The 15,150-nt window shown below is 45.4% G+C and overlaps 2 protein-coding genes across 13 annotated transcripts in view; one reads left to right on the forward strand and one right to left on the reverse strand.

Annotated features, from left to right (window-relative positions):
* cdk11b (cyclin dependent kinase 11B) overlaps positions 1-4,317 on the forward strand; it is a 60,232-nt gene extending 55,915 nt beyond the window's left edge. For 10 of the 11 annotated variants that reach the window (XM_072245181.1, XM_072245183.1, XM_072245180.1 and 7 more), the window contains 2 exons: positions 2,822-3,011; positions 3,979-4,317. In XM_072245181.1, the coding sequence (XP_072101282.1) occupies positions 2,822-3,011; positions 3,979-4,071 (283 nt within the window). In that variant the 3' untranslated portion in view covers positions 4,072-4,317. Of the gene's footprint in view, positions 1-2,821; positions 3,012-3,978 lie in introns of those variants that run through there. The other variant, XM_072245189.1, reaches the window with a different exon arrangement.
* The window catches only part of mmp23ba (matrix metallopeptidase 23ba), a 37,229-nt gene continuing 24,609 nt past the window's right edge, over positions 2,531-15,150 (reverse strand). For both annotated transcript variants that reach the window (XM_072245196.1, XM_072245195.1), the window contains one exon: positions 2,531-5,414. In XM_072245196.1, the coding sequence (XP_072101297.1) occupies positions 5,240-5,414 (175 nt within the window). In that variant the 3' untranslated portion in view covers positions 2,531-5,239. The remainder of the gene's footprint in view (positions 5,415-15,150) is intronic.

Genomic DNA, 15,150 nt, shown 5'->3' on the forward strand with positions numbered 1-15,150 from the left:
CCGCTGCACTCCTCAGTGCCTTACCATTAACCCTGTATGTTCTACGTTGGTTTGTCCTTCCAACGTGCAATACCTCACACTTGTCAGTATTAAACTCCATCTGCCATTTTTCAGCCCATTTTTCCAGCTGGTCCAAGTCCCTCTGCAGGCTCTGAAAACCTTCCTCACTGTCTACTACACCTCCAATCTTTGTATCATCAGCAAACTTGCTGATCCAATTTACCACATTATCATCCAGGTCATTGATATAGATGACAAATAACAATGGACCCAGCACTGATCCCTGTGGCACACCACTAGTCACAGGACTCCACTCAGAGAAGCAATTTTCTACCACCACTCTCTGGCTTCTTCCATTGAGCCAATGTCTAATCCAATCTACCACCTCTCCATGTATACCTAGCGACTGAATTTTCCTAACTAGCCTCCCATGTGGGACCTTGTCAAAGGCCTTACCGAAGTCCATGTAGACAATATCCACTGCCTTCCCTTCATCCACTTTCCTGGTAACCTCCTCGAAAAACTCTGACAGATTGGTCAAACATGACCTACCACGCACAAAACCATGTTGACTCTCCCTAATAAGCCCCTGTCTATCCAAATGCTTGTAGATTCTGTCTCTTAGTACTCCCTCCAATAACTTACCTACTACTGACATTAAACTCACCGGCCTATAATTTCCCGGATTACTTTTCGATCCTTTTTTAAACAACGGAACAACATGAGCCACTCTCCAATCCTCCAGCACTTCACCTGTAGACAGCGACATTTTAAATATTTCTGCTGTAGTCATTAAAGGTTGACACACAGCCAAAAGATGCTTAATAAGCAACCTTTCAACCTGACTGCAAATACCCAGATGTTCAAATTCAAACGTCCTGATAAAGGATCTCGACTGTCCACCTTTGTTCTCAGGTGCTGCCTGACCTGCTGAGTTGCTCCAGTATTTTGTGTGTGTTCCAGATTCTGGCATCTGTAGATCTTTGTATCTCCAACTTCTCGTATTGTTCAGATTTACCAGGATTAGAGAGCATGTCATGCAAGGATAGGTTCAGTGAGTTGGGGTTTTTCTCTTTGGAGCCAAGGAGGACGAGAGGTGACTCAATAGATGTGTGCAAAATGATAAGAGGCATGGATCGAGTAGACAGCCAAACACCTTTTCCCAGGGCAGAAATAGCTAATACCAGGGGCATAATTTTATGGTGGGTGAAGGAAAGTTTGGTGGAGGGCGGGGGGGCACAGATGTCAGAGGTAGGTTTTTTACGGAGTAGTGTACAGGGAAAGTGCTGCCAGGGGTGGTGTTAGAGGCAGATGCACTTAAGGGAATCTTAGGCACAATCTGGTTGAAAACTGGAGGGCTATGTGGGAGAGAGGCATTAGATTGATCTTGGAGTAGGTTAAAAGGGCCTGTACTGTAATGTTCTATATCATTTGTGTGTTATTACCCATGGGATTTTCCTGCTGGTGAGGTCCCCACTGGAATGGTTTGTGTGAGCTGATTTATTAATAGATGCATTCCTTATTGACATCCCCAGAGCAGTAAAGATTGTTGATGAATACCGTAGAGATATCTGCCATGTTTCAACCAGGGATTGTGCTCATATTTGTTCATTATTAGTTTTACTGTGCACTTGGTGAGTGTATTAATGTTTCTTGCACATGTTAAATTCTCTGTGGCTGTCATAAATACAGTAAAACTCCCATAGTCCAGCATCCGATCATTGTGAAATACTGATGGTCCAGAATCTGGATTGTGGCTGCAATCAGAGAGACGGGCCTTGTGGAGGGGCTGGGCAAGCTGCCAGACCACCTTGACGGTCACCAATTTGGAGAGAGTTGAGACAGAGGTGGGGTCTGTGTGCCTTTGTGTATCCCACTCCTTTCAGCTCACCTGGTTCACTAGAAATTCTGATAAACTCCTGTGTAGCATTGTAAAAAAAGATAAACTATGTTGGGGTAAAAGTAACAGCCAGTACTTCAGAAAATCTGCTTCCTGCCCCCACCAAAGTGCCAGATGGCCGTGGAGGCCAAGTCAATGGGTGTATTTAAATCAAAGGTTGAAATTGTCGTGATTAGTCAGGACAATAAAGGTTACAGGGAGAAGGCAGGAGAAAGGGATTAAGAGGGACAATAAATCAGCCATGATGGAATGGTGGAGCAGACTCGATGGATCGAATGGCCTCATTCTGCTCCCACGGCTTATTATTTGGTTTTTCACAGAACACGTGATTTTGTTTCACTACTCGTAGTCACTCTGGGTTCTTTTGATCAGAGCTTTTGAACTCATGTTTAATTTGACTGTATTTCGCTTAGATGTAGTTGTGCTTTACACCAGTTTCTCAGCCAAACAAAAAATTGCTGTCCCATAGTTGGGACATGACAACAACGGGAATATATTTCATACTCCGGCAATAGTTTAAATATCCCCAAACAAGCTAGTTGGCTCTCGAGATAGTTCCTTTAAATTTGAGAATGTAAATGAATAAGATCACCACTGATCATGTTTACAGTAACTGCACTTTAATGGATTGAAAATATAACAAGCTTTTGCCATTAACAGCTGTTTGAGTCTTAAGTGTAAACTATAGCGTATGTGGAAAGAGGATTAAATGCACCAGTGGTATTTTTTAACTTTGGTTTTGTTTTGAATTGAAACACATCATTGCTGGCAGAAGTGAAGAGCTGCTGGTGGCTGTGGAATGGGCTCTTGCAGCTTGCAAATGCTTGTCCAGTGTTGCTGGACAACCACACATCTGATGTCTTGCGTGTGGACGGTGATTCCAAGGCAGGCATGTCACATTGCTGTCTGCTTTCACAACAGATTTCTGACTTACTGTCCGGCCAAGAGAATTACAGCAGAGGAGGCTCTGAAACATGACTACTTCAGGGAGACGCCCCTGCCAATAGAGTCATCCATGTTCCCAACCTGGCCAGCTAAGAGCGAGCAACAAAGGGTTAAACGTGGCACTAGCCCTCGGCCCCCAGAAGGTGGTCTCGGCTACAGCCAACTGGTAGGTGGTTACACTGACTGTTAATGTGAAGGGAAATTGGCAACTTAAATTTTTTACAGCATCCTTAATGTAGTCCCTTGTTCTGGAGTGGTAGCAGACACAATGACATTGTGAAAGTTGTTTGGCTTTGCTGGCTGCTGGAAAGAATGTGGGGCAAAGGGATGGCTGTGATTGCACGGGAACGGGTGAGGGTGGGGGTGGGGGGGGGGTGTTAGAGTTGGAGGAGCTAACCGGGCAATTTAGGAAACTTTGGAATGCTGAGAGAGGAGGGAGGATAGAATTCATTGCCACAGACAGCTGTGGAGGGCAAGTCATTGGGTGTATTTAAAGCAGAGGTTGATAGGTTCTTGATTAGTCAGGGTGTCCATGGTTATGGGGAGAAGGCAGAAGAATGGGATTGATGGGGATAATAAATCAGCCATGATGGAATGGTGGAGCAGACTCAGTGGGATGAATGGTTAAATTCTGCTCCTATGTCTTGTGGTCTAATGTGGTTGAGAGCTTGTCAGCTAGGTTATAGGGGAAGTACTTTAAGGAAAATATTTTAAAAGCTACTGATGAGGGAAGTGTCAGAACAGAATGTTTGAGAAATTAAATCAGCTAGGATTATTAAACCTGCTTGCTCTGTGTTGATAGAGACGTTGTAGAAAGTCGAGTTTTGGTGAGACAAAAATTGACAGCATTCAATCCATGTGCATGGAAATAATAAATTAAAGACACTGAGCTCATCCACTACGAAGCTAACGTCAGATTAAAGCACTTCCTACATAGTGGGGAGCCAGAGAGAGACGGGAGGTGTTCCCTGCCTTGGTTATAATGTACTCACTTGGTAAACAGCTGCACTGAATGCCCGTGAAGCTGTAGAGATGTCAGCTCTGGTCTGGATGCTGGAGATAGGAAAGGAGCAGTGTAGAAAAACACCAGCTGAACATGTTGCTGATTATGTTCAAACTCTTTCCTTCACCAGGGAGATGATGATCTGAAAGACACTGGCTTCCATCTGACAACCACAAACCAGGGAGCCTCTGCTGCTGGGCCAGGTTTCAGCCTGAAGTTCTGATGGAGAGGCCAGAGTGCACAGCTCTGTAGCATCAGCAGTTTGTCATCTTTCTCGTGTAGTACTGCAGGTCAACAAGGTTCTTGGATTTTTTTTAAGCTTTTAAACTATTCATTTGTAAAATGTAAAATAATTCAATCAAGTTGTTTGCAAAGAGAATAATTGTTAAACTTGACTGCTCAAAGTGGAATATTTTGTTGTACATGTAGAGTTTTGGTAAATTTAAAAATAAAGCCCCTTAAAAGAAAAGTTCTATCTGTTGTGAACATGGATTCTTTTCCCTTGACCCAGGTTAGTTTGATATTAATTACTACTCTCATTTAACCTGATGGATTTGTTTTAAGGGTAGCATCACGCACTACACGCCTCCTTGCCTGTAGGTTCAGAATTTATTTAGAGATACAGCACAGCACAGGCCTGTCCGGCCCAGCGAGCTGCCACCCATTTAACATTGGCCTAATCAAAGGACAATTTACATTGCCAATTAACTGGTACATCCTTGGGCTGTAGGAGGAAATCAGAGCACCTGGACGAAACCCACACATTCACGGGGAGAACGTACAAGCTCTTAGAGGACACCAGAATTGAACTCTGATCCCCGAGCTGTAATGGCATCACGCATAGCGGTGCTGTCCAGTGCTGACTGGGGACTGGTGCGTGAAAGCTTCACCCTGTACCTCACAGAACATGTTTTCTCTCGTTCAGTCTCAAACCTGCACAACAACCTCCATCCAGGTAACTGACCAGCTGTTGACCCAAACTAGAAAGGATGCCAAGTTGAAGTCTAATTTCAGACCAAGTTTTATTTATTCCATGTTTTCAATACAATTAGTATCGTGCACCATCTTATCTCACACCTTGTGAGACAGCAGTTCAACCACAACCTGCGTTTCCCTTCGCATTCACCATTTTGACTCTTACAGGTATAGTGTGTTGCCTGGAACAAAGGACATAGCTATAACCTGCTGAATGTCCTGGCCCAGGGAACTTTTGCAGTTTAATGCATCATCACCAATTGTTGCTCTACATCTAATGCTATTTGCAGCCCACACAGCCAATTCCACGTTCACAGGCACTGCTCTGAACTACTTCACCATAATAATGTTCAGCAAAGTTGTTAAAATAATCACAAATTCTGATCAAACCTCTATGTATGTATTCAAAAGGTCTCCTATACTTTAACCTTTAGTTTCCAGGAATATTTCGTGAGTATTCTCCCATCTTTCTTCACCACGCATGTGTACGTTCCTTCGTTAATTGCATTGGCGATGATGCTAAGCCTGTTATCCTTCATGAACAGGTATCCAGGGTATGAAAACTGCAACAGTTCGCCATCCTTGTACCACCTGGAAGGATAACAACATTCATCATGGAGATCCATCCACATCTCTCACACTGGGAGGCTTTGAAATGTAGTCTTGGTTGGAGCATAGGAAACATTGTTATACAGCAGAGAAGTGCCCCATCGAATCTCTGCTGACCATCTGTACCCATTTGATGCCGAAATTCTCCCCATCTTCCCAGCAAAAGCCCCAAGACTCTGCACTGGAGCAATCTACAGCAGGGAATTAACCTACCAACCCTCACAGAGGCGGCACGGTAACATCGTGGTTAGTGTAATCAGCGACTGGTGCTCAATTCCCGTCGCTGAGGAGTTTGTACGTCCTCCCTGTGACTGTGGGTTTCTTCCAGGTGCTCTGGTTTCCTCCCACATTGCAAAAACATACAGATTAGGGTTTGTAAGTCGTCAGTGTCACTATCAGGCTGCCCCCACCACATCCTCAGATTATGTTGCCACAAACGGGACATCTCACTGTACAGGCAACACTTAAAGCTCATCTAAAGGGAGGAAACCAGAGCATAGAGCATGCAAACTCCACACAGATAGCACCAAAGATCAGTTCTGTCCAGGGTGCTGGAGCAGAGGCCATCTCCTGGTACTAAAGTAGCAGACATGGTGCACAGTAAGAACTCAGGAACTGCAAGGTGGCACATCCAATGACATGTTTCAGGACTGATCATTAAGGGATAAATGTTAGTGCCAGACACTGGTGCTTGACACCGAATTGATGCCTTTGGTCTGTTTATTTGCATCACCTGATCTCCACCTCCATGCATGGCGTGGAGAAGCTGCACAGTATTCCATCAGGTGCGAGGAACCAGACAGACAGTTCCTTTTTCAGTCTACTGGAATGCATCAAGTTTGCAAACCTTCACCCACTCTAGGCTGAAGACACAGAATGACTATAACTTCACCATGGATGGTCCCAAGCCTGGTTGCGAAAGAAAGGAGGGTGGATAATAGATACCTGACTGGCAGACCACAATTTGTGCGGCTTCAGAGCTGTGCGTCAGACATGGCTAGAAGCACTGGGGCCCCACAGGACTGTATTGGCTACCTTACCCTGTATACCTCAGACTTTAGATACAACATTGAGTCATGTCATCTACAGAAATTCTCTGATGACTCAGCAACAGTTGGGTGTAGAAAGGGAGGACGGGGCAATGAATACAGGCCCTGGTACAGCTTTGTCAAATGGTGCAAGCTGAATCATCTGCCCCTCAACATCAGGAAGACAAAGGAGATGGTGATGGACTTTAGGAAGACCGAGCCTGCACTGCTCCCTGTTACTATTGATGGTGAGGACCTGCAAGAAACTGGGAGTGAACCTGGATGAGAGACGTGAGTGGAGCACCAACACAGAGATTGTGTACAAAAAGGTCCAGAATCACTTCTACTTCCTGAGGAGACTGCGGTACTTGGGAGTATGCAGGCCTCTCCTTCACATCTTCTACCAGTCTGTCGACAGTACAACCTTCTATGTGGTGGTGTGCTGAGGCAATGGCATCAACACGGGCGATGCCAACAGCTCAGTAAACTGATGGAAAAGGCTGGCTCGGTTATAAGAGTCAAACTGGATACAGTGGAAGCTGTGGTAGAACAAAGGACCCAACAGAAAATCCTGGCAATATTGGAAAATGTTTCTCACCTTCTGCCTGCTACCTTGGCTGAACAACATATCAAAGAAGGTAAGACAGCGGCTATACTTCATTAGGAGTTTGAAGAGATTTGGCATGTCAACAAATGCACTCAAAAACTTCTATAGTTGTACTGTGGAGAGCATTCTGACAGGCTGCATCACTGTCTGGTATGGAGGGGACGCTGCACAGGACCGAAAGAAGCTGCAGAAAGTTGTAAATTTGGTCAGCTCCATTTCGGACACTAGCCTAGAAAGTACCCAGGACATCTTTAGGGAGTGGTGTCTCAGAAAGATGGTGTCCATTATTAAGGACCTCCAGCACCCAGGGCATGCCCTTTTCTCACTGTTACCATCAGGTAGGAGGTACAGAAGCCTGAAGGCACACACTCAGCGATTCAGGAACAGCTTCTTCCCCTCTGCCATCCGATTCCTAAATGGACATTGAATCTTTGGATAGTAGCTCACTTTTTTTTAAATTTCTGTCTTTGCACATTTTTAAAAATCTATTCAATATATGTAATTGATTTACTTGTTTATTGTTATTTTTATTTTTCTCTGCTAGATTATGTATTGCATTGAAGTTTTGCTGCTAAGTTAATAAATTTCACGTCACATGCTGGTGATAATAAACCTGATTCTGATTCAGAGGAGCACTTTTAGTAATAGACGAAGGTAACCGCGCTGCTCCAAAGAGCACTATACGAGGTCATGCTTACCCTTGACCAACTGGCTGTACAATGAGTCAACCTGTAGCTGGGGAAGTGATGACCCCCCTCCTGTTAGACTGTTTATTTTTTACTCTTTCTTACCTTTCTTCTAATATTTGTATATCTGTGCACAGTGAGACTGTAATTTCCTTTGGGATAAATAAGTATCTATCTTCGGAGCTGGGCTACAAAGACTGGCCAAGCACAGGGGACTCTGGCAAGCTGTTGCCAGTGGCCTATGCTCCATTAAGGGTGATGGGCTTGAGAAGAAGACAGGATGACTGTGAATGATCAGGCCAAGTGGAGGGTGGTTTCTGCAGGCTTAGTAGGGGGGCTGAGTGCAGCCAGCACTAAGTCTTGAGTGAGAATGAGTATGAGTCAGAATCAGGTGTATTACCACTGGATTTGAACCACAGGGTTCAGAGGGTGTCCCCACCTGTCCCTGGATGTCGGAGCTGGTTTTCTTCTATAATAAGTAACTGTTAGATAGGCACATGGATAACAGAAGAATGGAGGGTTATGTAGGAGGGAAGATGCTAGGGAATCAGCAATACTTCCATCTTCCAAAAGCCCAGACTGGAAATATCCACAAATGGGGATAGGCAGGGCCCCGGTGGGAGCTCTGAGTACTTGGCCTAGCTAGCTCAGTCAGTAGGACATAGGACTCTTAATACCAGGCTTGTGGGTTCAAGCCCCATGTTGGGCACTGGTATTACAGTTCTTCATACAACCAGCTAGTATTTTGTATAAAAAAGGGAGTCTTTTGATTCCAGCAGCAGTCAGGGTGAGGCTACTCTCCAATGGGAACAGCAGAATTTTCCAGTGAGAGTTCTGCTCTGAACCAGCAGGTGGCAGTGCTGTGCTGCTGGTGACAGTCGGGAGCCCATGTCTCCTGAGGTCAGAAGCAGGCTCATTAAAATCTTAGTGTTTAAGCAGAGCAGTCTGGAAACACAATGGGTCAGACAGAAAATGTAGGGAAAGGGATGGTGTTGAACAATTTAGACCAAAGAAATCTCTCCACAACTGCTGCCTGATTGGGTGAAGATTCATAGCACCTACAATACACAACAATGGAGGGCCTCCAGACCGTTTGGGCTGACCAGAAGTGCACTGAGAGCAGTAAGCGTAAAGGAATTGGGTGCTTACTGTTCTGATTAACAACAGATGGTGCAATCCGGGTCATATTACGATCGAGGAACGTGTTTGTAGACCGGATATTGAACTTCTTACTGTTGGACTTCGGCCACATTCCACCGAGATACAACACTGGGCGGCACGGGAGGTCGTTCCTGCCTGTGGCCATCGAACGTGCAGCTCCTCCCGTGGAGGGTCAGACACCCTGAGCCAATAGACTGGTCCTGGACTTATTTTCCATCTGGCATAGTTTGCATTTTGTTGTTTGATTGTTTGTGGTTTTTGTATTGCTATATTTATGCTCCATTCTTGGTTGGTGCGGCTGTAACGAAACCCAATTTCCCTCGGGATCAATAAAGTATATCTATCTATCTACCTTTAAACTAATGTGATAAACACAAGATTCTGCGGATGCAAATCCTGAGCAAAATGCTGGAGGGTCTTTGCAAGCCAAACAGCATCTATGGAGAGGAACAAACAGTCGATGTTTCAGGCCGACACTCTTCATCAGATCTCCAGCTTCAGTAAAGGCTACAATTTGTACCCTGAGAGCACAGGGTGCCATCTGCTTTCATGGTTGGCAGTGTGGACGTTACCCCTTGCTGCTCAGTCTGAGATCTTACTGTTGGGAGTGACCACTCAGGGCTGTGTCAGTCTTCCTTGCTGTTTGCTACACCCCCAACCTCACTGTCGTACACAAATTTACCGATCCAGTTAACCACATTATCATTCAGATCATTGATACACAGTAGATGACAAACAGAGGATCCAGCACTGATCCCTGTGGATCACCTCTAGTCACAGACCTCCAGTCAGAGAGGCAACCATCTACTACGACTCTCTGGTAGTTAATGTCAAATTCAATTTACTACCTCACCTTGAACGCTGAGCAACCGAACTTCATGACCAACCTCCCATGCAGAATCTTGTCAAATGCCTTGCCAAGTCCATGTAAACAACGTGCACTGCCTTGTCTTCAACTTTCCTGGTAACTTCCTTGAAAAACTCTATAAGATTGGTTAAGCATGACCTACCATGCACAAAGCCATGTTGACTATCCCCAATCAGTCCATGTCTATCCAAATACTCATATACGTGGAGCCTTCCACTTTCCAATAATTTTCTCATTACTTATGTCAGGCTCACTGGGCTATAATTTCCTAGTTTATTTTTAGAGCCTTAAACAAGCATAACAACATTAGCTAACCCCAATTCCTCACCTGTCACCTGTCACTAAGGATATAGACCATAAGACATAGGAGCAGAATTAGGCCATTTGGCCCATTACGTCTGCTCCACCTTCTAATCATGGCTGGTCCCCCAATTCCCCAGCCTTCTAGAGCCCCTGCAATTTTTGCATTTGTCTCCCAAAGGGTCTGAGGGAATACCCTGTTAGGTCCTGGGTATTGATCCACCCAAGACAGCAAACACCTCCTCTTCTGTGATCTATATAAGGTCCATGGAGTCGATGCTGCCTTGTCTCACTTCTGTAGACTCTGTGTCCATCTCCTGAGTAGATACAGATGCAAATAATTCATTGAAGAGCTCTTCTCTATTGGCTCCATGCATGGATTACCACTCTGATCTGACCAATTTTGTCTCTATCAATCCTTATGATCTTAACACATCTGTAGAATCCCTTCAGATTCTGCTCCACCTTGTCTGCTTGAACAACCTCATGCCTTCTTTTAGCCCTCCTGATTTCTTTCTGAAGTGTTCTCTTGTATTTCTACCCCCTTAGCACCTCATTTGTTCCTACCTGCCTAAACCTGCTACGCACCTCCTTTTTTCTCTTAACCAGGTCTTCAATATCTCAAACCTAAACCTGTTACCTTTGCCCTTTATTCTGACAGACACATACAAGCTTCGTACTCTCAAAATTTCACTTTTGAAGGCCTTCCATTTACCAAGTACACCTTTGCCAGAAAACAACCTGTCCCAGTCCACATCACAGTTGCTGGTGAACGCAGCAGACCAGGCAGCATCTCTAGGAAGAGGTACAGTCGACGTTTTGGGCTGAGACCCTTCGTCAGGACTAGCAGTTAGCAACAAAGAGATCCAGAGCAGGCAGAAGACCAGAGCGGGGTGTCCATGAAGAGGAGGAGGGTTGAAGACGGGAGAAGGGGTCATCGGTGGGGGTGGAAGAGTCCTTGCTGAAGAAGTAGGCTCGGAGACGGAGACGGCGGAAGAAGAGTTCCGCATCGTGGCGAACACAGAACTCCCTGAGGTGTGGGCGAAGGGGGACAAAGGTGAGGCCCTTACTGAGGACAGAGCGTTCTGCCTCAGACAGTTGAAGGTTGGAGGGGATGGTAAAGACCCGGCACGGATGAGAGCTAGGATCAGAGGGGGGAGGGGGGAGGGTTGGGGTGAGAGGAAGATGGAGCCTCTGAGGGCCCAGGAGCTGACGGTGGGATCTGAGGAGATGGGGTTGCAGATGCAGAGTGGTGGTGGGGGAAGGGGAGACGGGAGTCACAATAGCAGCACATAAAGACCCGGCCTGGAGTTCAAGGCTGGAGTCACAGTTAGTGGTTGCGCAATCGCTGTGAAGGTGTCCATGGTCGTTGCTGGAGTCCAGGTTTTGAATATGCCCTGTGGTGTTGGAGCCGGCAAGATCAATGTCAAGAGCCGCAATCTGAAGTTCATGCCTGCTAGCGTCAGGGCCAGCAGGCTCTGGGGTCTGCAGGTGTAAGATCTTGCGATCTTTGCCTAACATGACAAAGTCAAAAAAACGGTGATTACTAAGGGTCTCGGCCTGAAACGTCAATTGTACCTCTTCTTAGAGATGCTGCCTGGCCTGCTGCATTCACCAGCAACTTTGATGTGTGTTGCTTGAATTTCCAGCATCTGCAGAATTCCTCGTGTTTGCTGTCCCAATCCACACTTGCCAGATCCCTTCTGATACCATCAAACATGGCCTTTCTCCAGTTTAGAATCTAAACACATGGACCAGACCTATCATAGAAACATGGGAAATCTACAGGCCCTTCGGCCCACAATGCTGTGCCGAACATGTACTTACTTAGAAATTACCCAAGGTTACCCATAGCCCTCTGTTTTTTAAGCTCCATGTACCTATCCAGGAGTTTCTTAGAAGATCCTATCGTATCCGCCTCCACCACTGTCACTGGCAGCCCATTCCACGCCCTCACCACTCTGCGTAAAAAAACTTACCCCTGACATCTCCTCTGTACCTACTTCCAAGCACCTTAAAACTGTGCCTTATCGTGTTAACCATATTAGCCCTGGGAAAAGCCTCTGACTATCCACACGATCAATGCCTCCCATCATCTTATACATCTCTATCAGGTCACCTCTCATCCTCTGTCGCTCCAAGGAGAAAAGGCCGAGTTCACTCAACCTATTCTCATAAGGCATGCTCCCCAATCCAGGCAACATCCTTGTAAAACTCCTCTGCACCCTTTCTATAGTATCCATATTCTTCCTGTAGTGAGGTGACCAGAACTGAGCACAGTACTCCAAATGTGGTCTGACCAGGGTCCTATATAGCTGCAACATTACCTCTCGGTTCCTAAACTCAATCCCACGATTGATGAAGGCCAATGCACCGTATACCTTCTTAACCACAACCTGCACAGCAGCTTTGAGTGTCCTATAGACTCAGACCCCAAGATCCCTTTTTCCATATTTACTTTGAAACTAATGGCATTATAATTACCAGGTGTAAAGAAGATTTCCTTCTTCATCTGGGCTTGTGGACAGTGTGAGGAGCTTCAGTTACACACCTGAACCACCCTCACGCCGGCCCAGCCTCCACTCGTTCTCCACATCACTCCAGATGCGATTGGACAGCAGTGAGGAACAGGAAGTCGGGTACTTGTGCTTCCCACCTCGTCCAACATCTGCCCAGTCACTACAGACCAGTAACTGGTTTATTTTTATCTCTGTGGTTTGCAGAGTGCTGGATTGGTCACTGTAAACCTGCTGATTACTGAACATGGAGTTTACAATTCCAGCCAACACACACACACAGCTCTGGAGAAACCACAGATGTTGCTTATCTTGGCATCAGCCTGAGGAACTTGGCCGCGCCAGACCAGAGGCGTGAGCAGCCTGGAAACCTTTCTGATGAACCCATCGTATAAAGCAAAACTAAGGTGCAATTTTCATGTCAGTGATATCATCTCAAATTGCTCTGAACACAGACTGGAGAATGTTGGAAGGAAACTAAGGCTGGTGGACCTTAAGTGCAAAGTGTTTCCACGAAACACAGGAGCAGAATTAGGCCATTCAGCCATTAGTAGGGGAACCGGGGATAACTAGAGACTGGTGAATTGCGTGTCAGTGGTAGGGAGTTACTGGAGAGAATTCTTGGGGATAGGATTCATGAGCATTTGGAAGACCATGGCTTAAATAGGGAGAGCCAGCATGGCTTTGTGCAGGGAAAGTTGTGTCTTACTAAGAGACTTTTTTTTAAACAAGGTAGTGAGGGTGATTGAAGGTAGAGCTATGGATGTTGTCTAAATTGATTGTATTAAGATGTTTGACAAGGTCCCTCATGGGAGGCTCATCCAGAAGATTAAGATTTATAGGGTCCATCGTGAATGGCTGTTTGGATTCAGAAACGGCTTGCCATAGAAGATAGAGGGTAGTGGTCAAAGGAACATATTCTAGCTAGAGATCTGTTATTAGTGGCGTTCCTCAGACCTTTGAGACCTTTGCTATTTGTGATATATATATATACATACATATGACATGATGAAAATATAGATGGGTTGGTTAGTAAGTTTGCAGATGATCCAAAAACCTGACAAAGAAGACAGTGGGATATAGATCAGTTGCAGATATGGGTGGAGAAATGACAGGTAGAGTTTAAGCCATCCAGTTGTGGAATGTGAAGTGCTGCATCAAGTGGTCAAATGTAAAGAGACAGTACACTGTTAACAGCAAGACCCTTAACAGTATTAATGAACAGAAGGATCTTGGGATCCAAGTGCATAGCTTCCTGACAGTGGCCGCAGAGATTGATAGGGTGGTTAAGAAGGCGTATAGCATGCTTAAGACATTGAGTTCAAAAGTCAGGAAGTTATGTTGCAGCTTTATAAAACTCCAGTTAGGCTGCATCTGGAGTATTGCACACAGTTCTGGTCACCCCATTATAGGAAGGATGTCGAGGCTTTGGAGAGCGTGCAGAGGAGATTTACCATGATGCTGTCTAGATTAGAGGGCACGTGCTACAATGAGAGGCTTGACAAACTCGGGTTGTTTTCTCTGGAGAGGTGGAGGCTGAGGCGAGATCTGATAGAGGTTTATAAGATTATGAGAGGCACAGATAATAGACATATTTTTCCCATTGTTGTCTAGTACCAGAGGGCAAGCATTAACGGTGAGAGGGGGTAATTTCGAAGGAGATGTGAGGAGCAAGTTTTTTTACGGAGACTGTGTGTGCCTGGAATGCACTGCCCGGGGTGGTGGTAGTGGTGGTGCATTCGAGACTTTTAAGAGACATTTAGATAGGCACATGGATGTAACAAATTGGAGGGATATGGATATTGTGTAGGCCAAGGAGATTAGCTGGCCAATTGATTTCTAATTTAATTAGCCTGGCACTATATTGTGGGCTGAGGGACTTGTTCCAGTGCTGTACTGTTCTGTGTTCTATGAATACGCTCCGCTTGATTGCAGAACGACTTAGACAAATTGGAAGAATGGGAAAAAAGTGGCAGATAGAATACAGTGTTGGGAAATGTATGATAATGCATTTGTAAAAGAACAACAATGCTGACAATTATTTAACTGGGGAGAAGGTTCAAACATCAGAGATGCAAAGGAACTAAGGAGTCCTCGTGCAAGACACCCAGCAGGTTAATTTGCAGGTTGAGTCTGTGGTAAAGAAGGCAAATGCAATGTTGGCATTTATTTCAAGGGGAATAGAATATAAAAGCAAGGAGATAATGCTGAGCCTTTATAAGGCACTAGTCAGGCTGTACTTGGAGTATTGTCAACAGTTTTAGGCCCCATATCTCAGAAAGGGTGTGTTATCATTGGAGAGAGTCCAGAGGAGGTTCACAAGGATGATTCCAGGAAAGAAGGAGTTAACATATGAGGAATGTTTGGCTGCTTTAGGCCTGTACTCACTGGAATTTAGAAGAATGCAGGGGGATCTTATTGAAACCTACTGAATGTTGAAAGGACTAGATAAGGTGGATGTGGAGAGGAAGTTTCCTATGGTGGGGGTATCCAGAACTAGAGGGCACAGCCTCAAAATTGAGGGGTGACATTTTAGAACAGAGGCAAAGAGT

Source organism: Mobula birostris, chromosome 27 (assembly GCF_030028105.1).
Source record: "Mobula birostris isolate sMobBir1 chromosome 27, sMobBir1.hap1, whole genome shotgun sequence".
NCBI lineage: Eukaryota > Metazoa > Chordata > Chondrichthyes > Myliobatiformes > Myliobatidae > Mobula > Mobula birostris.